At 55.0% G+C, this 21351-nt stretch overlaps 1 protein-coding gene across 2 annotated transcripts in view; it reads left to right on the forward strand.

The window, feature by feature from the left end:
• The window catches only part of AGAP3 (ArfGAP with GTPase domain, ankyrin repeat and PH domain 3), a 109497-nt gene that overhangs the window by 64016 nt on the left and 24130 nt on the right, over positions 1 to 21351 (forward strand). For both annotated transcript variants that reach the window (XM_066202902.1, XM_066202894.1), the window contains exons 10-11: positions 5825 to 5929; positions 10618 to 10789. In XM_066202902.1, coding sequence (XP_066058999.1) covers positions 5825 to 5929; positions 10618 to 10789 — 277 coding nt within the window. The remainder of the gene's footprint in view (positions 1 to 5824; positions 5930 to 10617; positions 10790 to 21351) is intronic.

Genomic DNA, 21351 nt, shown 5'->3' on the forward strand with positions numbered 1-21351 from the left:
GGACTTGACGGCCTTTTGTGCGTGGAGCTTTGGGTTTCTTTTTCCAGGATCTCCCTCCACTCGGCAGGGCAGGGTGATTGCTTTACCTGCTCCTGTGTCTCTGTGCTGCTGACAGGGCCTGGCCTTGCCTGGTCTGCCAGAGGCTGTGTTGGTTTAGTGGGATTAAGTCATTCCATACTGTTCACGTGTGAAATGGGGAGAACTGGGACCAATAGAGGCTCAGGCCTGCAAACACAACCTGTACATCCTTTCTGGGCTTTGCTGGGAGGAGGAGATGCCAAACTGCTGCCTGGTTCAGGGCTAAGTGGAGGGACCAGTTCAGGGCAGCAGCAGCTCACAAGGAGAGCCTGGAGCAAAGAGTTCCTATGGGAGATCCAGGTCCATGCTGGTTCAGGACTGGCACCTCTTCTAGCCAGAGTTGCAAGAGGCAATTTCACAGAGATCAGAGATCCTGGCCGTGTTTTTACAGGAACGTACGTGGGGGGAGGTGGTGTTCGGCAGGTGGACACTAGCTTGTCCCAGCAGATACTGACATGTGGCTTGTGGGGAGGGGGCTGTCAGGGGGTCCAGAGTGAGGTTAGCACTACAGCTTGGCACATTCCTGTCACGGCCCTACACCACAAGGAGCGATGACTTGGTGCCACCAATGGGGAGAGGAGCAAAGACTCCCAGCAGGTGTAGCTCTGTATCACAAAGATTCGGGACAGGGGATGGTTGCCCTGGTCTCTGGTATGGACCTGCCCCTTCTGGACGATGGTGGAGGTCTCATTGCTTGCTTTCTCTGAGGCAGTGGGAGAGTGGGGCCTTTAGTTTTCCTCTTAGACTGCTCATTGGTCCTGCCCAGCTGTAAGAGCGGAGAAGCTGGTGGGTTTGGGGCTGTGGGTGGCAAATGGGCAGGATCTCCTGGCTGGGTTTGTGGCCAGCATTGGACTATTGGCTTCCCTTGGCATGGGCACCACTGGGCTGGCACGTTCAGTGCTGGGGCTGCTGGCAGGTCCCCTCGTCGGGTTCCTCTGCCTGGGAGAGCGGAGCTGGTCTGTGCTGACGTTGCCAACCAACAGCTGAAAGCAGCGAGTGCTGTGGGGCAGCAGGCTCACCCATGACACCCATGGCTGCAATCAGCTGAGATCCACCGTCCCTTCCTGGTCTCTGTGAGCACAGAACAGGCATTGGGAAGTGCTGGCAGCCCTCCTCAGCATGCGAGGCCTGGGATTTGCATGGAGCCAGGAAGCAGGAGACTGGGCTGGGTGCTGCAGGAAAAGAAACATTGGGGAGCTTTGGCTGAGGAGGGATGTGTGTTGCAGCTACAGCGCGCTTGATTGTCACTTGTCACTGCCTTCTCCAGCACAGCACCTCTAGGTGACCTGATCTGTCTCCCTTATGCACATCTGGAAAAGATGGAGCTCCCCAAGGGTGGGTGTTGGGGCCCCTCCATACCTGGGACAGCACCTACGCACCCTCCAGGCAGCTGGAGCCACTGCCAGGGCTGCTCTGTGCAGGAACTCACGGTCCTTTTGCCGCCGTGGCCTTTCGGTGATGGTCCTGCAAGGCTGGAGGAGTTCCCTCATAGCTGCACACTTGTCTCTGAGAAGTGGGTTAATTGGGTCGGGAGACGAAGCTTCCTCAGCTGTTTGTTACCAGGAATGAGCTCCTAATTGCACATCTCCCAGACCTTTCTGGGAAGGCTGCATGGAGCACGCTGGCAGCCCGGGGGTCCCCTGGCCCCTGGCCTGGCTCTGCTCGGGCCATGCACTCCAGCGGGGCCCAAGGCGGGTGACTCCTCCTCCTTGGGAGCTGGGATCATGCTGGGAGCTTAGATTACATTTAAATTGCCATTTGCATTTTCCAATCAATACGCGACTTCACAATTAAGTTTGGTGTTAAAATTCTTAGCAAAAAGTGAGTGGAAGGGAGATTTGTGGAGCAAACGAGTCCTCTGGGGGCCATCGCCGCTCCCTGCTTCATTACGCTGCATATTGCTGCTGCTGCTGCTTTTACTGTGCTCCAGCACAGCCCCGCGCGGCACCGAGCCGGGCACGGCCCACGGAATGCCGGGAACGGGAGGAACGGGGAGCCGAAGAGGGTCGAGCTCTCCTCCCTTTGTGTGTGACATGGGAAGAAACTTGTGCAAGAGTTACTTCCTGCAGGTCTTCCCACAAGGTGCGGAGGGAGCTTGAGGAGCACCCGCACGCGCCGGCACAGGGTCTCGGAGCTCAGGGAGCTTGTGGGTGGACGAGCTCCCCATGGGTTGTTCCCCCTCTTGGACTGTTCTGGCTTGCAGAAAGGGGCTGTAGTGCCGGGTCCTCCTTTCAGGCTCTGGGTTTGGCTGTGCTTCAGTTTGCCAAGTTGCAGGTTTGAGGCTGACCTAACTGCAGCCAACACGTGTTTGGGGCAGGCTGGAAGTGCTGAAGTGGGTGTTTCGTAGCATCGAGGTTTATCAGGTTGAAGTTGGGGAGGGGAGGAGCTGTTCTGCAGGATGCTACAAAAGAGCGGGTCACACTGTGGAACTGAGCCACGTTTAAGGCCAGAAGGGGAATCATCATGCCCAGAAGGGATGATTACATGGCCAGGAGGAATCTTCGTGCCCAGAAGAGATCACCGTGTCCGGAAGGAATTGTCACGCTCAGAAGCCAGAGAATTCCACACGGTGACTTTGAGTTGGGTCTGTAACTTCAGCCCGGTCTGGGGCAGATTTGTTTGAAAGATGCCGAACAAATGTTCTGAATTACAGAGAATTCACCATTTACCTGGGCGAGCTGGTGGATGTTGAACTAGCTTTGTGTGGGAGGAGGAACGATCATTGTCATACTCTGTGTGGGAAATGTGTGGCCCAGCTGTGGTGTTCGGTGGGTCCAGAGCCAGTGCTGAGGAAACGCGGGTGTTGCTGGCTGTGTGTGGGAGAGCAGCACACGGGACCCAGGCAGCTGTCCTGCCCCTGGCGTGGCGTGGCTGCCATCTCATCTGGGAGGGGCAAGGACGTCAGGATCCCGTCTCCAGTGGGGAGGAACAGCGTCCATCACTGCAGGTTTTGTGAAGAGGTGGGAGTGACGTGGTACAGCTGAGCCTGTCCAGGGAAGGAGGGGTGAGGTGACCTCCTCCAGCTCTGCTTTGCTGTGACAATACCACAGACCGGAGTTAGCACTGTCTGCCCTGTCTGACCCAGCAAGTGCTGCCAGACTGAGGTACCTTTCCCACGCTGCGCTGGGAGCTGCTCAGTGATGGCACATCCAGCCCGGGAGCTCACACCTGGGATGCCCCACCTGTGTAGGACCGGCCCTGACAGCCCCCTGCCCCTGAGCAGGATTGTGCCTGCTGTGCTCAGCAGCTCAGTTTGCCCAGTCATAGGAGGCAGTTGGAGTTAAGGATCAGTCCCTGCACTGATTTACACCATACAGTTGCCACATTACTTTTAGGTTCTCTGGTTTTATGCTTTCTTGGAGTTCATTTGAGCAAGACCTTGAGGAACTAGTCCGAATCAGACGCAGGTTGGCTGCACCTCTGTAGGTCCTTCTGTTGGACACAGGTTTGCAGTTCATAGCCACACTTGTTCTCAGACATGGATATGTTTTGAGACCCTGCACTTGACTAGTTCTCATTCCATCCATTACTGGTTCTATGGGTTTTGTACAGCTGGTATTTAAGGGTGTTGTTGCTCAGTTAAAGACCTGACAGAAAGCTAAATACTCTTGTCAGCACAGTCACTCCTGCCATCAGATACTGTGTTTTACCCGAGAGAGAACCAGGCACCTCTAATGTCCTGTTGGCACGGCTGGCATTGGCTCCTCTCCTCTCCTCTCCTCTCCTCTCCTCTCCTCTCCTCTCCTCTCCTCTCCTCTCCTCTCCTCTCCTCTCCTCTCCTCTCCTCTCCTCTCCTCTCCTCTCCTCTCCTCTCCTCTCCTCTCCTCTCCTCTCCTCTCCTCTCCTCTCCTCTCCTCTCCTCTCCTCTCCTCTCCTCTCCTCTCCTCTCCTCTCCTCTCCTCTCCTCTCCTCTCCTCTCCTCTCCTCTCCTCTCCTCTCCTCTCCTCTCCTCTCCTCTCCTCTCCTCTCCTCTCCTCTCCTCTCCTCTCCTCTCCTCTCCTCTCCTCTCCTCTCCTCTCCTCTCCTCTCCTCTCCTCTCCTCTCCTCTCCTCTCCTCTCCTCTCCTCTCCTCTCCTCTCCTCTCCTCTCCCCTCCTCTCCCCTCCTCTCCCCTCCTCTCCCCTCCTCTCCTCTTGCCCATCACTCTTTGCCATAGCTTTTCCCTAGATTTGCTCAGTGTGAACATCCAGCTGTGATTCCAGGGGTTGTTGCTTGCCCCCTGGCAGACCTTGGCAGAGCAGGAGCTGTGGGTCAGCTGCCACGTTCCATGCCGTGTTCTCATCAGCACCTTCTGACTGCTGCTGAGTGAGTTCTTCAGCTCGTGTCCTGTGAGCTCTTCAGGGCAAGGGATCTGATCCTGCCTACACCGAGCTTTGCCCAAGCCCCTCTGTTTAGCTGTTCCATCGCTGCACGTGCAGGAGGCAGTTCCTTTTCCTGCTGTTTGCTGCCCGAGCACTGAGCTGGAGTGATCACGGGGACTTGTGCCTGTTCTGCACCATTTATTGCTGATTTCACGGTCACGTCTGGCAGTGCTGTCCCCCCATCGCCTCGTGCTGGGCCTTCGCACCGTGCAGGAGCAGTGGCTCAGTCTCCAGGCGCTGGGACAGGGCCCCCAAATATGCTGAGCCTGGCAGGGCTGAGACTTTCTGCCCAGGTTTTTGAGGAGGGGCTGGCCTGAGGCCCGGATTTTTTGCCAAGTTAGGAACAGGCAGTCTGGGTGTCTGTCCAGACAGCGCTTTCGCAGGGGCCAGGCCTGACAGTTGGTAGATCCAGCTTTTTCCCAGACTTTGTTACTCATTCCTACTTTTGTTCCCCCATGCTGTGCTTCCCTCCCTGCCGTCAGAGTGCTTGATGTGCTCTCCCTGCTCCAGAGTCAGTCCTTGCACCAGGTGTCTTGCCCCAGCTTCCTTCCCCCTCTCCACCTTTGTCCTTACCTGGTACATGATAAATTTTTGCTGGAGGTAGATTTCCTGGGAAGGCACAAATGAATGGAGAGAGGATAAGGATCGTCTGTGCTCTGAGCCTTGGTTCATATCGATGGAGTTAGTTCTGGGTTATCCTGGTGAGAAGAGGGAGTTCAGCACATGCAAGTGCAGTCATTTCCTGGCCCTGGCAGTGTGTTGTGCCAGCGACAACAGGGTGGGTCTCAGGTCAAATCCTGATGAGAAGAGGGGGTGACCCTAACTCTCAACTGCCCTGGACCTGCACTCTGTCCTGGGATGTGTCCCTGCTCTGTTTGACAGCTCTCAGAATCAAAAGCAGGCAAGAAAATGTGCATCCCTTAGGAGACCTGTATTTGGAGACCTGTTGTTTATCACTTGGCTCCTGCCTGTCCACCCTTTTCCTTGCCTTGGCTATCCCTCTGTACTTTGAGTGTTGGGAGAAGGTCTGTTAGCAGTCTGTGTCTGTGGAAGTGAGGTTGGCTCCTGTCCTGTGTGGGCACTGCCCTTCTGCATGGGAAGAGCTTCTCAGAGGGAGTGGTTTGGGACACCAGAGACTGTGATGGGTCCCTCAGAGGACCTGAACATTGGCATTGACACGTGGAGACCTTTATCCCTGAAAGGGAGGGCTGTCTGTGGGGACTGAGGGGTTGGTAAGGAAAGGGTGCAGCCCAGGGAAGTGCGGGAAAGCTGACCTAGATGTTTTTTTAAATCTGCTCGTCATTTCTTCTCAAAGACCAGTCTCCAAGGGGGGCGTGAGGTGCCTGGAACAAACACCGTCTGAGACTCATGACTCTTCTCTTTTAGGGAATTCTCCTCAAACGCAGCGGCAAGTCCCTCAATAAGGAGTGGAAGAAGAAGTACGTGACACTGTGTGACAATGGGGTCCTCACCTACCACCCCAGCCTGCACGTGAGTACTGGGCTGAGTAGAGGAGCGGGGTGGGACAGAGCTGTGTCCTTCATGCTGTGGCTGCTGCTGCAGGTGCTCTTCCAGCAGCTGTCATGGCAGAGAGGGGCCGGGGAAGAGTTTGGCAGCAGAGGCAGTTCCGGAGGAGTTCAGTGTTGGCCACCTCCAAGGCCGCATTTTTAGCAGACGTGGTTTTTACCAGGGTCTGGAGGAGACTCTCCTGCAGGCTGTTAGTTCAGTGCTAGGCTGCTGGAAACATCTTTGTGCAGGATTACACTGAGAAGCTGCAGTTCTCTCCTGCTCAATCCATTAAAGCGGGGCCTACCCTGCAGCCGGGTGAGGAACAGGCAGAGAACTCCTTGCAGCCAAATCTGATGGTGCCATTTGGGCATGGAATAATTTTCCTGGCTGCTAGGTATTGGGTAATGGAGGCGAGGTGCCTGTGCAGAGCCTGCCGAGCTGCGCTGCCGTCGGTGCAGCTCTGATCCCTGTCGCCGCTTGGCTCAGGCACGCAGCTGCCGCCCCATCCATCTCTGTCGCCTCCCCACTGTGGGGCTAATGGCTTCTTCCCTATTCCCCCTTGAGCACAGTTTGCTGCAGCAGCAGCAGCCACGGACAGGCACACCTGTGACACAGGCCCAGCACCTCTGCCAAGGACAAACTGCCACAGGACAGACAGACGGGCAGTGGCTGGGGGGCACAGGCTGGTTTAGGGGGCTGCAGGGAGAAAAACAAGGTGCTGCAGCTCTTGTGGATGTCCCCAGGCCCTCAGTCTGTCCCTGATCTCCCCAGATGTGTGGTATTGAAGTGCCCTGAGATTCAGAGTCTTTCTCCTCATTGCTAGCCCTGCACCCTCACTCCAGGGTTTACCAAGGTCAGTTATCCAGCTCCAGAGCCCCTGGACCCTCCTGTCCTTGAACTGGAGACCCAACTATTGCATTTCCTTTCTCTAATTTGTTGGAGCTTTTTCTTAGAGTCCTCAATCTCCGTGCTGTGCTGTAGTCTGCAGTTCTCTAACTTTGTAACCCCAGTGTTTGGTCTTCGGAGCACCAAGCCAGGAGGGAGTGGCTGCTGCTGCCATCTCTGCATGTGTGCTCACCTGTGCACCTGTGTGTATGGGCTTATCATATTTCCACCATGGAAATTACCATGCTATTACCATAAGCTGTGGAGGCAGAGCAATTTCTGGGCTGTTGTTTAGCTGCTCTCAGATCCTGCCACACACCAGGTTTCTCCCCTTTTTTCACCATTCCTTCCTCAGGGGGTGATCGAGATCGATGCCACTCACTTTCCTTCGTGCACTTCAGTGTTTCACTTCATTACTGCGTTGCCCTGGGAAAAAATCTGGTTTGCTTCCAGCTGGTGCCACTGGTGATCCACAGCCCGTTGCCGAGGGTGATGCCAGCGTGGCCTTTCCTGCCCAGTTTCCACGAGGAGCTCTGAACCTTGCCCCTGAGATAGGAGTTGTATTGCCGGATGTGTTTACCTACAGCGAGGGTGGATTATACGTGGGCATGGGGCTGCCCAGGCTGTCTGCAGCAAGGCTGGGCTTCCCTGTGCTCCCCCCTGGCATCGCCTGCCTGGGAACTGGGGAAAGGGCCCTGGCATCCCCCATCGTGTCCCATTGTGTACTGCCGTTTGGGCAGCATGCTGCTGGGATCTGCAAAGCCTCCCTGCCTCCCTTTCCCTCTGGCTCCTGGTGTAGGACCTGCTTGGAAGGGGTAGATGCAGGGACAAGCAGGAGGAGGAGGAAGTCCAGAGGAGGATCTCCCGTTGTATCTGCTCCTCCCCATCTTCCAGAGTGAATCAGGAGGTGCTGTGATGGATCTGTATCCTATGGCCCGAGGCAAAGCTCCCATGTCATTCCACAGGATGACACAAGCAGAGCACAGTTAGGGATGGAACAAACCTGTGCTCCTGAGGATGGGCAGGTACCCTTCCATCACTTCAGCGTGGCGGCAGATCCCAGGCTGGCTGGCACGGGGTGAGGGGAGCTGTGGGCTAGAACAAACCGCAGAGCATCAGCCAAGGGGATGTGCAGCATCCAGTTCTTGCCATGGGATGAAGAACTGTTGTCATGCCAGCTTCTTCCCTACATGTGCCGCCATGTGTCTGGGAGATGGCGGAATTCTGGCTGCAGCAGAGGGGTCCCTGAGGGCAGGCTGAGCCTTGCAGGAAGAGAGTCTTCCCTGTCCATCAGGATGTTCAATGCCCCAGAGCATTTTTGTGCTCTTTTTGTGCTCCCAGTGGCTGTTCCTTGGCATGAGTCAGGGCAGTTCCTGGCTTGTCTTCTCCTCCATCTCTGTTACACTCTCTCCCTGTCCATTCTGGGGTGGGTTTCAGGACCTCAGAGATCCACAGCCCTAATTTCTTTCTCCTCCAGTACACATCTGGCCAGGATTTGTCTGTGCCCCTTTGGGTGGAGGTCAGGGCCTGGCTCTGGCAGTGCTGATTTTACCAACCAAAGCTTCCTGGTGGAGCTCTGCATCTTTTGCTCTGCTTTTGAGAGTTCATCACTCAGCTTGTTTCTGGATCTGGATCGTGGCTCCTCCAGCCCAACTTGAAAGTTTCCTCAGCAGGAGTCAGGCATGAACTCTGGGTTTGCAGTCACAGGTTGGCAAATGCGTGCTGGTAAGCTGGCCCTGGCCCTGGAATTGCTCTCTTGTTGGAAGCAAATCTGCCTTGACCACCAGCCCAGACTCATGCTCGGGAACTGTGGGGCAGTCGGTGGGCTCCTGCCCTGAGGTGCCCCCTCTGCCTCTGCACCCGAGCAGTTGGTGGTTTCAGGGACAAGCAGGATGCCTGGAAATGGAGGCAGGAGTGCTGGGGGCCTGATCCCTGGATTCAGGAGTGCTGGGGGCCTGATCCCTGGATTCAGCAGGGCTTTCCTTGTTGCATCTATATTTCCACCTTTCTGTGAGTGCGTTCAGCGACAGGAAAAGAAGTTGTGTGAAGTGCCTTGTGCAGTTTCCCATCACTTCCCCAAAGCCTTGGAGAGAATTCTGCTGCTGGGAAGGTGTGTGGCTGAGCCCAGGCTCGCCGGCCGCGCTGCGCAGAGCCAGGGAAGCAGCTCCCATTTTGCAGCCAGTGGAGCCATTCACACAATCACCTTCTGTTAATTCTATCTGCAACATCAATTAAATTGTTTGTAGAAACTAATTGAATGTGGCTTAATCACACATCTTAATAGCTTTCCACGCTTTGAACTCGTTGTTAATTCCAGTAATAAAATGAAATGAGAGAACTGGCTGGGTAATTAGCGAGGAGGCTTGGGAAGAAATTGCTGTTTTATGGTAGGTAATAAAAGCCGAGCGCCAGTGACCGCTCGCTCTGGCAGGCAGCCGGCGACCGCGGCAGTTGTGCTGAGTGAGGGAAAATCCTCCAGCCCCTCTGAGGGTCCCTGCCCAGGGCTGTCACCGGGTCCACACCCGGCGGGGAGCAGCTCGGTGTGGTGTTTGCTTAGGCTGGTGGTGTCAGAGTCACCCGGGGCTCTGAGTGGGGAGTGCCAAGGCTTGAGCCAGGCTGCCTGGGAGGACGTGCTGCCCCATGTCTGGGGTGTGCTGTGAGGGCAGGATGCCTGCATGGGCGTCAGTGGGAAGAGAGGAGTTCAGACCGAGGTGTGAAGGTGCATTGGGAGACCATGACCCTTGCCAATAACTACCTGAGAGCACAGAGCATGGCCTGTGCAGCCCCGGTCACCTGCTTTTGGGTCCAGGATGGGAGGATCGTTGCTCTTAAACTGAGCTTGTTCATGTCTTTATTTTCTTGGATGTGGAAACAGGGATCATCTCTGAGTTAATATATTTGGTGACCTCCTTGTGAACTGAAGTAAACCCAAGCCCCTGCAGCAGCCACAAGCTCTCCCTGGACAGCTGTGGCTCCTCTCCCGATGGCAGCACAGGAGCCCAGGGATGGTGTCCGCAGCTCCCTGTTCCTCCCAGAGCCTTGAGCTCCAGTGTTGGTCCCTGCTCCCTCAGGAGCTCACCAGGAGTTCCCTTCTGTAATGTAGGCTGGGTCTTCCCCTTCTGAGGGCACAAGCCCGAGGAGGAGCTGGCCTCATCAGAGGGCCGGGGAAGAGCCACGGTGCCCCACGGAGCAGGGAGGGGTGGGAGGCACAGCAAGGGGCACAATGCTCAGGAGAGATTGAGAGTCTGCACCCTCATTCTGACTGGAAGGTGAGATGCTCTTGAAAAATAGGGCAGAGTGATAGTTACAGTCTGCACATGGGGTTTTAGTTGTATAATGCATTGTCTACCAGAAGAAATGGTGGAAGTACCAAGTTTTGAATAATAGGAAGCTCTGCAGGTGAATGAGCAAGGGAGTTACCTGAGTTCTGTTTGTTTGGGGTTCTCTTATCCTGGCTGTGACCTGACAGGGAATTTTTAGGTATGCCATTGCTTATGCTGTAATTATATTATATTATATTATATTATATTATATTATATTATATTATATTATATTATTAGCTGTTGCAGTTGAGTGCTGACATTAAACAAGGGATGATAGGGAGGAGGAAGTGCTGGCCACCTGCCTGCCCTTTGGCTCCATCTGATCTCTGATCCCGGACCATGCTTTCCCAAATGGGCTTGTCCTGGCATCCGGCAGGGCTTAGTGCCGGTTCTGAGGATGGGGGAGCTGAGCGTGTTTGGCTGGGGCAGGACTGATCTTCCACCCTTCTGCCTCTGCTGCAGGACTACATGCAGAACGTCCACGGGAAGGAGATCGATCTGCTGAGAACGACGGTGAAGGTCCCGGGCAAGCGGCTCCCCAGGGCCACGGCGGCGGCGGCGGCACCCAGCGCCAGCCCCAAGGCCAACGGGCTGGCCAAGGAGAGGAGCAGCTCGCAGCTGGCAGGAGGCACAGGTAGGAGCTGTGTGGGGGCCCCAGAGCCAGCAGCCGTCCCTCCGCATCCCTCCAGGGGCTCAGCAGCCCCTGGCTTTGCTGGGCTGAGAACAGAGCCCCCTCTGAAGTGTCCTGCTTTCACCACCCTTGGGGAGTCCCTTTGGTGGGCGTTAGCATTTCCGTGCAGGTCCCAGGTAAGCTGCTCTTAGGATTTTGTGCTGGTTGGTGTCCAGGACAGAAGAATGTCAAAGGATTTAACTGGCAGTGTGAACCCCTGAGGAATTTGCTCCCCCAGAGGGGCGTGTTGAGGCTGGTGAGCATGGTGGAAGCTGCTGCTCCCTAAACCAAAGGAAATCCCAAGGCTCTTGGTTCCTGACAAGTTGTCCTCTGTTTCTTTCTGGTTTGGGGAGCTTATTTCCTTCTCACTTTCCCCTGGAGAAATGGTGAAGATCTGGTTTGGGATCATCACTCTGTGCACACTGAAGAGTTTCCCCCGAGTGTGGTGAGGGGGGACTGGGAGGCTGGCTGCCCCCCTGGCCTCTCACAGAGAGTTCCTGTCACACTCCTCCTCTCACAGAGTTTCTGCCACGCTCCTCCTTGCTGCTGCTGCCGCCATGGGAGGTTCTCACCCTGCCTGGAGGAACTGCTGAACTTGGGGCTTTCCTGCCCACATTTCCCAGAGCCTTTAACTGCATCCTTGGGGCTGGTGTCCTTGTCTGGGCTGGGCAGTTTCCGGCTGCCTTCTTCCCAGGTTGGCACAGTCTGGTGCGCAGGTTATGGAAAAGGCTTTGTTTGGGATGCTGAAGGAGTGCTGGTGGTGCTGCTGATCACAGAAATCCTTCCAAATCCAGTACTGCCACTGGGGATGAGCTTGGGTGACACATCCCCATCTTGTTTATTCCTGCTCTGTGCTGTCAGCACAGTGCTTCAGACCCCCTCCGTCCTGGGGCCGAGCGGAGGGGGGATGCAGCTGGGGTGAGCGTCAGGAGCTGCTGGAGTCCTTGGCATCACACACACACAGGCACGGACAGGGAATGGGGCACAGTAACATCACTGCTCACACGGTGCCAAGGAGGACATCACAAGCCCTCCCAAACCCAAACCGCTGTTCTTGTCAAGTCAGAAGTCGTCTGTGGACAAACAGTGTGTTCTGACCGGGGCTGTGCAGCTCTGCCTGTCCCTTGCCCTGGCTCTTCACTGTACAGATTCTCTTTCGCCACCATCACGGCCCACACTCAGCGTGCCCCAGGGTGGGGACAGCTCCTGATTCTGGACAGGGACACTGCTCTGCCTGCATGTCAGAGGTGCCTTGTCTGAGCTCTGACTTAGCAGAGGTATCAGAGCTGGGGGAGGGATTCAAACCACGGAGGAGCTTATGCTGGTGTCAAACCAGCTGCTCACTTAACCCCATATCCTACTTCCAGCAGTCCTGTTGGGCTCGCAGGAGCGGGTTGGGATGTACCTGGATTCCTGATCCCTGCTCCTGGAAAACCAGTGCCAAGGAGTCAGCACGGCACGTGACCCTTCAGTGTGGGCCGCAGAGCTGGAGCAGGCACAGGGCATGGGAGCTGGAGTTAGAGCAGTTCACATGGGAGAGGAGATGCAGTTTCCTAGCAGGGGGGAAATTAATGTTGGAGTAGTTTATCTGGAGAGCAGCTGGACTTATCAGTGCCTGAGCCTTTAGAATGAGACCAGTTTTCTGCCGAGGAAATGTGCTTTAGTCCCGCTTGTGGGTGTTGCTGGGCGTGTGTGTGCAGGGGTGGGACCCTACAGTACGAGTTGCCATGTAGGGTCTGTGGCTTTGGGATCCCCTGTTGGCCAGTATCCACTGGGCCCCTGAGCAGTGCTGTGGGCTGCCCACCGTGGGTGTGTCCACACAGGGCTCAGCACTAGGACAGCAGCTTTAAGCACATATTGTGTGTCCTGTCTTGGCTCAGGTGTGTCTGCAGTGTCAGAAGGGTTTTTCTTCTGGTGTGCAATCAGTCAGGGCTTTTCTGAGGAATTTTTTTCTCTGTCTCTCATGCCTCCAAGCCCAACAGCAGTGGATGCAGTCACCAAGTGCACTGATGGGACACAGACCCTCTGAGGTGATGTGCTCTTAGCCCTGTGCAGTGCCTAGGGATTGGGTTTAGGGTTGATGGAGGATCTGCCTGTCTTCAAATTAGCAGTGACCTCGCAGTTTTTCCACCTTTGGGACTACAGATGAGGCAGTTTCTGTATCCACTGGGCATCTCTCATCTGACACATATTTTGGGAACTGGAGAGGAAGCACTTCAAAGTTTGCAGTTCTTTGCCAGTCACAAGTTAATCTCCGGAGGACACAAACTTTGGAAACATGAAGGATTTGCTGTCTTGCCCCCGGAGTCTCTGGGCAAAACCAGGTTGCCAGTGGTTAGAGTTCAGAGCAAGTGTCTGTGGTTCCCCTGGGACCTGAACTCTGCAAAGGTAAGTGAGTGCACTGGCTGATGTCCACTGCACACACAGTCCTTACCTGGGGTGAGGAAAGACCAGGGACGTAGAGGGGAGAAGAGGAAAAAAAATAAATCTCACCTTTCCCTGCATGTGGATTAAATACATGGATGCAGTGCTCTGGTGAGGATTCAGAGTGACTCCAAAGCAGGTATAGACAGCTTCCAGCTAAATACAGTAGCAATGAGGAAGGGAGTTGTGTTTGTGAAACCAGTGGGGGCTCTGAGCTCAGTCATGATTGTGCCCCAGTATTTAAACCATCCAAGAAGGCAACTTTACTTGCTGTAGTTAAGCTTGGTTTTGTTTTGGGTTGGATGAGTTCCCGATGTCCAGAGGAGGCCATGGAGATGCTCCAAGGGCTGGAGCCCTCTCCTGCAGAGATAGGCTGAGGGAGCTGAAGGTGTTAACCTGGAGAAGAGAAGGCTCCGGGGAAGACCTTAAAGCCCTTCAGTGTCTAAAGCTGGAGAAAGAGCTTGGACAAGGGCCTGGAGTGATGGGCAAGGGGGAATGGTGTTATACTGAAGGAGCAGAGGTCTAGATTGGATATTAGGAAGTTCTTCCACGTGAGGGTGGTGAGGTCCTGGCACTGGTTGGCCAGAGAAGCTGTGGCTGCCCCATTGCTGGGAGTGTCCAGGGCCAGTTTGGACAGGTCTTGGAGCAGCCTGGTCCTGTAGAAGGTGCCATCCAAGGGCCGAGGGTGGGACTGCAGTGGTTGGGCTGGAGGGGGCAGGAAAGGGATGATCAGATCGCCTGCCAGAGCTCACAGGTGCTATGGCCTGAAGGCAGGTATTCACTGGAGGTGTGGCACTGCTGGGTCAGGTGCCTCCCTCAAATCCCTGCTGCTCCTCTTCCCACTGGAATGTCACTTCTCTTGCCCTCTCCCTGACGGCCCCCCAGGTGCATCCTTGCTGTGGTTGATCAGGTTCACCCAGCCTTGTGCTGTGCTGCATTGCATGTTTCTGGCTCAAGGAACAAGGGCAGCTCATATCAAGGTGCCAATGGGATGAAAAGGGACTTCAGTGAGGGAGGAAAGATGGTGGCACAAGAGACAGTGTCAGCACAAGAGCCTTCAGCAGGCAGCCCAGCTGAGCCCTGGGTTCTTGCTTCCCAGAGGTTTGTAGGGACCTGCTCCAAACTGTTAGCAGGGGGAGCTGGACAGGGAGGGACTGGACCCGTGGTCGAGGCACCTGTGCAGGTTTGTACGTGGCACGTACCACAGCCGTGCACAGAGCACGCCAGCTGGCCCTGCACTGCAGCTCCCTGATGGCAGGGGATGTCAAGAGCTGAACACTAGGAAGCCTGCCTTGGAGTGGGAAGTGGAGAGAAGGGAAGGAAGAGGCTGCAGCAATGCTGAGATGTTCGTGGTTGCAGGCAGCAGCGGGAGGTGTTCCAGCAGCAGACAGGGATGGGTCTGAAGGAAACAAACGTGGGGGAGCCAGAGCACAAGAGTGAAGAGAGCAGGCTAAAGGGGAAAGTTCTGCTCCACTCTGGGGGGCTCCTGGGGGATTCTCCAGCCTACTGAGGACCATGAGTCTCCTGTGGGATGTGCTGCTGAGTGGTGCAGGAGAGCAGACAGGAGCCACATCCTCAGTGCCAGGGAGGCTGAGCAGGACGGGCCAGTCGGAGTCAGCACAGAGTTGTGAGCTCGAGCTCTGGAGAGTTTTGGGTGGGGACTGCTCATGGTCAGTTCCCTTTAGCCCGAGGAACAGTCTGCGTGGTCTGACACGTGTTGGGGCCAGTGTGAGTCCTCTTCCTCCTCCTGCTTCTGCAGCATCTCCTCCAGGGAGAGCGCTTTCCAGGGTGTGTGGTGGTGGGAGGCACTGCTGGGGATGCAGAGCTTGGTTGATGCTCCTGTTTGCTCGGAGGTGAGGAGGGTCCAGCTGTCCCTGGGCCGAGTTCTGTGTGCTGGCACTGACTCCTGGCTGCACAGCACAGGCCAGGGAGCCGTCGGTGCACAGTGTGGCAGCGTGCCCGTCCCTGGGCCTCTGTGGGCTGGTGGGAGGGATCCTGCGCTGGCCTCGGGATGGCAGGGGCTGGTGCCGGGTCTCCAGGCAGCTCGGGATCCTGACAGCTCTGTAGTGGCCTCCAGAGCGGGTGGCCGGGAGCGTTTGCACGGGGCAGGCGGGTGCAGAGCACGGCGCTGGTGCCGGGGAGCACCGCGGTGGCAGGGCCCCCCCGCCAGGCCCGTGCCCCCCGATGCTCTGCCTCTGCAGAGTGAGGGATTGGCTCCCCCAGGCCGGGGTTGCTGAGCCTGCTGTGATCGTGTCACGTCGGGCTCCGTCGATGTTAACATCTCATTATCTTTGTTACTGTAATTACATTATCCGCTGCTTTATGCAGAATTATTCTCCGAGGACTAATTGATGGATCCATGTTTAATTCATTAATCATTAGCATCAAATTCGACAATTACAGTGCACACTGATTGTGGAATTTCAAATGTAATGAGGGAAGAATTAACAAAGAAAAGGGAAAACCTGTTTCCCTGGCACACCGCTGCTCGCCGTGGGGGACAATGACATTGAGGGAAGAAGAGCAGTGAGAGCAGGGTGGTGCAGGTCATGGCAGACAGGAGGCTGGTGGATCATCTCCTACCTTTCTCCTGGTTTCGGCTGCACAACAGATTCTTCAGGTCAGAGCAGGGTCATTAATCACCTACAAAAGAATGGAAATTGGGGACTCGGGAGGGAAAGCTCAGTTCTGACTTCCAAAACAAAGTTGCTTTTGCTTCCCCCCCACCAGCAGCTCATGTCACCCTGCTCTGCCATGTGTCCATGTGATCCCAAGTTACTCCTGTCCCCCACGCTTTGGAGGGAAAGCTGGATGGACTTTGCTGTTCCTGGAAGTTGCCTGCAGTCCCATGGCTGCTCTGCTCCAGGCACAGTGCGTGGCTCCACGACCGCTGCGTGTCGTGTCGGTGTGTTCTGCTCGGAGGCAGGGTCCTGTCTGCTCTTTTCTGCGGTCCCTGTGAGCCGGGCAGCAGAGTGAAAGCCAGAGCAGGGCCCCCAGTGCCCCCCTCTCAGCCCGAGGTACTGCTTGGGACCGGGGTGGGGGCAGTGCCCATGCACAGCTGGTTCGGTGCCAGCTGTGGGGACGTGCCCTCCATCCCTACCTCCCTCCCCTCCCTCCCTCCCTCCAGCTGTGATTTCAGCTTGCTCCTTTGGCTTTCTCTAGAGTCTGGCTGTAAAAGTCCAATGTTAGTCACTGCTGTTCAGCCAAGGGCCAGGAAAGGGGCTGGGAGTGGATGAGCTCTGGGCTCACTTCTGACCCAAACCAGTCTGGGATTCTGTTACTCGGACATGGGAATGCTGAGCTGAAAGGAAGAGGGTGAGGGTCTGTCTATTCCTCTGTGTGGGAATTCTGCCCTTCCCAGTAATATGTTAAAGGATTGTTTGTAGTCTGAAGATGAAGCTGAGATGAGAGATTTGCTGAAATTTATCTGTAATTAATATTTTGCATCATGAATCATGTATAAAATACTGCAAATTCATATGTATATTATAAATATTATACATTCACCATTACAGTCATACAGTAACCTCTTACCAATGTTTATCTGCATGTCTGAAGGTGGAGGATGAATCCAAATGTGAGGCTTGAGCTGTTGGTTTAAGGTTTTGCATTGAGTGGAAGCTAAAAATTATCGGGACTCAGTGGGAAGAGGAAGAGTGTGGCTGCAGCCGAGTGGGATGGCACAAGGCAGGACAGGACCAGCAGTCCTTGGTGCCTGGTTCTAGTGCTGGACAGAAGGCTGGAGGGCTGAGATTCTGCTGGGTCAGCTCAAGGTTTTATTTGCTAGGATATGCTACAGTTAGGATGGATTTCATATTTCCAGGCATTGCAACCCGATTATCTCAGCTGTTACTTCTTTCTAAAGAAGGAATACCGAGGCAAAGAGAAGGTGAAGCCAAAAGTGTCAAAAGCATCTGCTAATTCTGTGCCCCCAGTCTGGAGCCCACAAAGTGCTTTCTCTCTCAAGAATTTGGCCTTTTTTTATCCCGTTTTCACAATTCATGTCATTCAGAGCTCAGTCTGCCCCAGGCAGTCAGGACAGGAGGAACACGTTGTTAGAGGCTGATTTGGGCAAGGCTTGATATAAGTCACCTGAACAGTAGTTCTGGGGATTTTGTAGTGGTGGGTGAGTTGGATCCTGTGTCCCCAAGACAAATACTCAGCTCTGAGGCCCTTTAAGTTACTGACACTCATGAGCTGTGGCTGCTCTATCCTGGAAGTGTCCAAGGCCAGGTTGGATGGGGCTTTGAGCACCCTGGGCTGGTGGAGGAGGCCCTGCCCCATTGCTGAGCGAGCCCTGTGCCCAGAGAAGACGTGGGATGTCCTCAGGTCTCTGCTCCGTGCTGCTGTTTTGGGGAGCCTGTGCAGCTCCAGCACCCTGCACTGCATCGTGCCTCCACACAGCCCCTGAGCCCCCAGCCCTGTCCTGTGGGAGTGCCCAGAACTGAGAGCGTCTGTTCATGCTGTGCCTGCTGTGCCACCAGCCCTGGCTCTGCTCTCCCCACAGCGTGGGCTGTCCCCTCCTTGTCCAGACCAGTGGCAGGGTGAGCCCGTGTCCTGGCAGCCACCTGGCAGACACAGCTCCTGGAACAGGCAGCTCCAGAGCTGTGCCGGCAGGGAGAGGTTCACGGAGAGGATTGGAGCACGAAGGGAGCTGCTGGTGCTTCCTCCCTCCACACCCCAGCTCTACCTGCCCTCCCCAGTGGAAAAGCAGAGATTGATTTTCTCCAACCCAACAGTATAATCACTAACCCTAATTAGAGATAATTACTAGGAGTTGATATACTTATTCCATACCGGATCACCAAGGAGCCATGCAGTGCAGGGCTGAGCAGGGAAACGGCCTTGGAGAAGGGAAGGAGGTGAGGAGCACAAGGCAGCAGAGTGCCATGGTGATCAGAGCCCTGCCCAGGGCTGGCCGAGGTGTCCAGGTCAGCCAGGTGGGCACAGGGCAGCCAGGAAGGCACGGGGCACCCAGGTGGGCATGGGGCAGATAGCCAGGCCTGGGGGCTGCGGCTGTGGCTCTCAGTATCCTGAATTCTGGAACATCTGGCTCAGGTGCCTTGCATGGGGCACCTGGAAAAGCTGCAGGGGTGTAATTAGTGGCCACCTGTGAAAATCTCAGTGTAAATAACTTGCCTGGTGCTGCCAGGCAGGGCTGGGCTGGGCTGGAGGGGTGGCCAGTGTTCTCCAAGGTGGACTGAGAGCCTTCGCCAGCAAACCAAGTTTTCTCATCCATACAGCCCAGGCTTGTGCTGCAGGAGGGAGAGGGGCCAAGGAGTGACTTGTAACGGGCCACAAAGTCCTGATCTTTGCTGTCACACAGCCCCAGCTCATCCCTGACCACAGGCAGCGGCTCCAGTGGTGAGTCCATCTGGACCTGCCTCTGCCCTCAGCACACAGGGCCTTTGCCTGGGGTCTGCACTCTGCTGCTGGACAGGGAGGTGTCCCAGAGGAACATGGAAAAGCTCCTAGCAGGCAAGGGTCAGAGCCATCCTATTCTCCAAACAGAGCAGGGCTTGCTCCATCCCCTTGAGTTTTTGCACCCCAGGAGGTTGTGCTGCACACCAAGTAGTCTCTGTGGACAAAGCAGGCAGGGGTGGATAAAGCCTTGTCTGAGTGAATGGTTTTAGAAACTGGAGTTATGTAGGCAAATACAGCAATTCCAGAGTCCCCAGATGGCCCTTTCCCAGTTGCACTTGGGAGCTGGGGGCAGGGGCTGTTCTTCATCGGTTACTGCAGTGCTGGTCCAGGTCCACGCTCCTCAGCAAGCCCAGGGAGGTCCTGGCTCTGCTTCCTTCCCTCCTGCAGTTCTGTCTCAGACCCAGGCTCCTGCTCCACCCATGCAGGCAAACAGGGATCCATGTCAGTGCTGCCTGTCACGAGTGTCCATCTCCCACCACCACCACAGGCATCTCAGGGATCTCTTCTGGGTTGTGTTTTAGACACAGATTTCCTGCCGATTGTGATTCCAGGTTTCTGCAGGGACTGTAAGTGATACCTCTCTTCACAGTAACAGACCAGGAGAGTGATCCAGAACACAGACTATGCTTCCTTCATCCGCTTCTGCTGCTCATTCCCAGCACCTTGGTTTTCTGAGATAATTCTTTGTAACGTGTTGGAGAGTAAATTACATTACTGCAGTAGAGTCACTGAAGGACTTTATGAAGTTGCACTAAAGCTTCCGTGGACTTTGTGAATTTTAATTCTGAAGAGCAGAGCAGCTCCCAAGGAGAACACTGCTGTTACCTCCACTCCAGCCAATCACCAAACTAAATGCAGTAGTGCCTTACGTAAAAGTAACTTGGCTGTATTGTCCTGGTGTTCGGGCAGAGTGAAACTCAGATCAGAAATAGAGTATTAAACACACACATGCACAGACACATGCACACAAAAATGTATCTGAGCCAATTTCACCACGCTGGAAGCAATTACGTGACAGATCTTTTGGGAGAAGGAATTTAAACGGGAAGAAATGTGAAGCGTAATTAGGAGTTATAAAAGAATATTTTACTGGATACCAGAAAGTTAAAAAGAAGGTTGTACTGCTTAAAAATCTGTCAGTCTTTCTGGGGAGGAGATGTGAACTGTTCATTCTCTGTCCCGATAGTGAGAAGGGGCAGGAGCGGGCAGAGGGAGCCGGCAGCGTGGTGCTGCTGTGCTTTGTGCAGCTGTATCTGTGTGTGTGAAAAGTGATAAACTTCACGGCAACGTGATGAAGTAATGGGTAAGTGCTGAGCAGGAGCTGGAAGCTGTGGCCGGTTGGAGGCTGGCGGCTCAGCGTGGCCCGGCACAGCCAGCTGGAGCCGCGGTGGAGGCTCCCGCTGCCCCTCAGCCCCGTGCCAGCACTCCCGGCCCAACATCCACCACGAGTGATTAATGGGGAGCAGCCTTCAAAGTGACCCTCCTGGCTTTATGGGGAGTGTTCCAGCTCCTTGTGTTCCCAGACTCACTGTGGCTGCAGCCACACAAAGGGCTGTGTCACCATTTGCTCCGGGCTCACGGGGGAGCCTGGCGGCCTTCGCTGCCCCGGATCACGCTCCGCGCCCGCCAGATCTACGGAGGAAATTAACATTTGACAAATGATGGTGATGAGGAATTTGGGAACAAGGCACTGATGAAGTAAGAGCACCAGCACAGCGCAACTGCTGGGGAGAATCTCTCATCTCCTTCTCTGTGGGGACAGGGGTGTCCCAGCTGAGGGGAACACCAACACTGCCCACCCCATAGAGAGCTTCCGACTCTGGGGACATCTGCACAAGTCTGTCACTTCACCTCTGTGCCCTTCTCCCAGAGGAAAACCTTGCTTTCATCGCTCTCACAGCTGCTTTACTTGGCAAAAACTCACTCCTGTGTCTCAGTTCCTGCTCCAGGTGCTGAGCACAGGGCAGCTCCCGTGTCCTCCCTGGTGCTCTCTCTGTCTTGGTCTCTGCAGCCTGGTGTGGATGTGCAGGGTGGGCTCCTTCACCACCATCCCATGCCAAAGACTCATCTTTGCCCTGTGCTGGGTGAGCGGCTGCTTCACCCTGTGGCAGTTGTTCAGCCTGAGAGTCATGAGAACAGTCACTGCTCATGTATCTCACCAAGTCTCTAACCCTCAACTATCACATGTTCCATGGAGTTTCCACATAACCTACAAATAAAAGTGATGGATCCAGTACCAGGAGCTCAGTCCCAGGTCGCCTTCCACCTTGGCTGGCACAGGAGCCTGCACTGCCAGGGCTGCACAAGGGGATGCAGAACAGGAACCAGTGGAGTTACAGACTGTGAAAGGGGTTTTTTCAAGTTTATTAGGAACTAATGAATCCTAACCCCAGCATTCTTTCATTTCTGCATGGGAATAATAGAACAGTTAATAAGGAAAAGAGCAAAGTGTTCAGTGAACACTTGTATTGGTGTTGGGGAAGAGGCAAAATGATGTATCTCAGCACAGAGTGATGAATTCTTCGTATTCCAGCTGTAATTAGGCAGCAAATTAAACAGCAGGTAGATGTGGACATGTTGGAATCAGCAAGGCTGAATTATTTAATTCAGGAATTGTAGAAGATGTGGTCAAGATCTTTTTCTTGTGTGGAAGAGTCAGTTTTGGGGTGGAGAGGACT

The sequence above is a fragment of the Chamaea fasciata genome, unplaced genomic scaffold (assembly GCF_029207755.1).
Source record: "Chamaea fasciata isolate MVZ Bird 193981 ecotype frontalis unplaced genomic scaffold, bChaFas1.0.hap1 SCAF_1, whole genome shotgun sequence".
Lineage (NCBI taxonomy): Eukaryota > Metazoa > Chordata > Aves > Passeriformes > Sylviidae > Chamaea > Chamaea fasciata.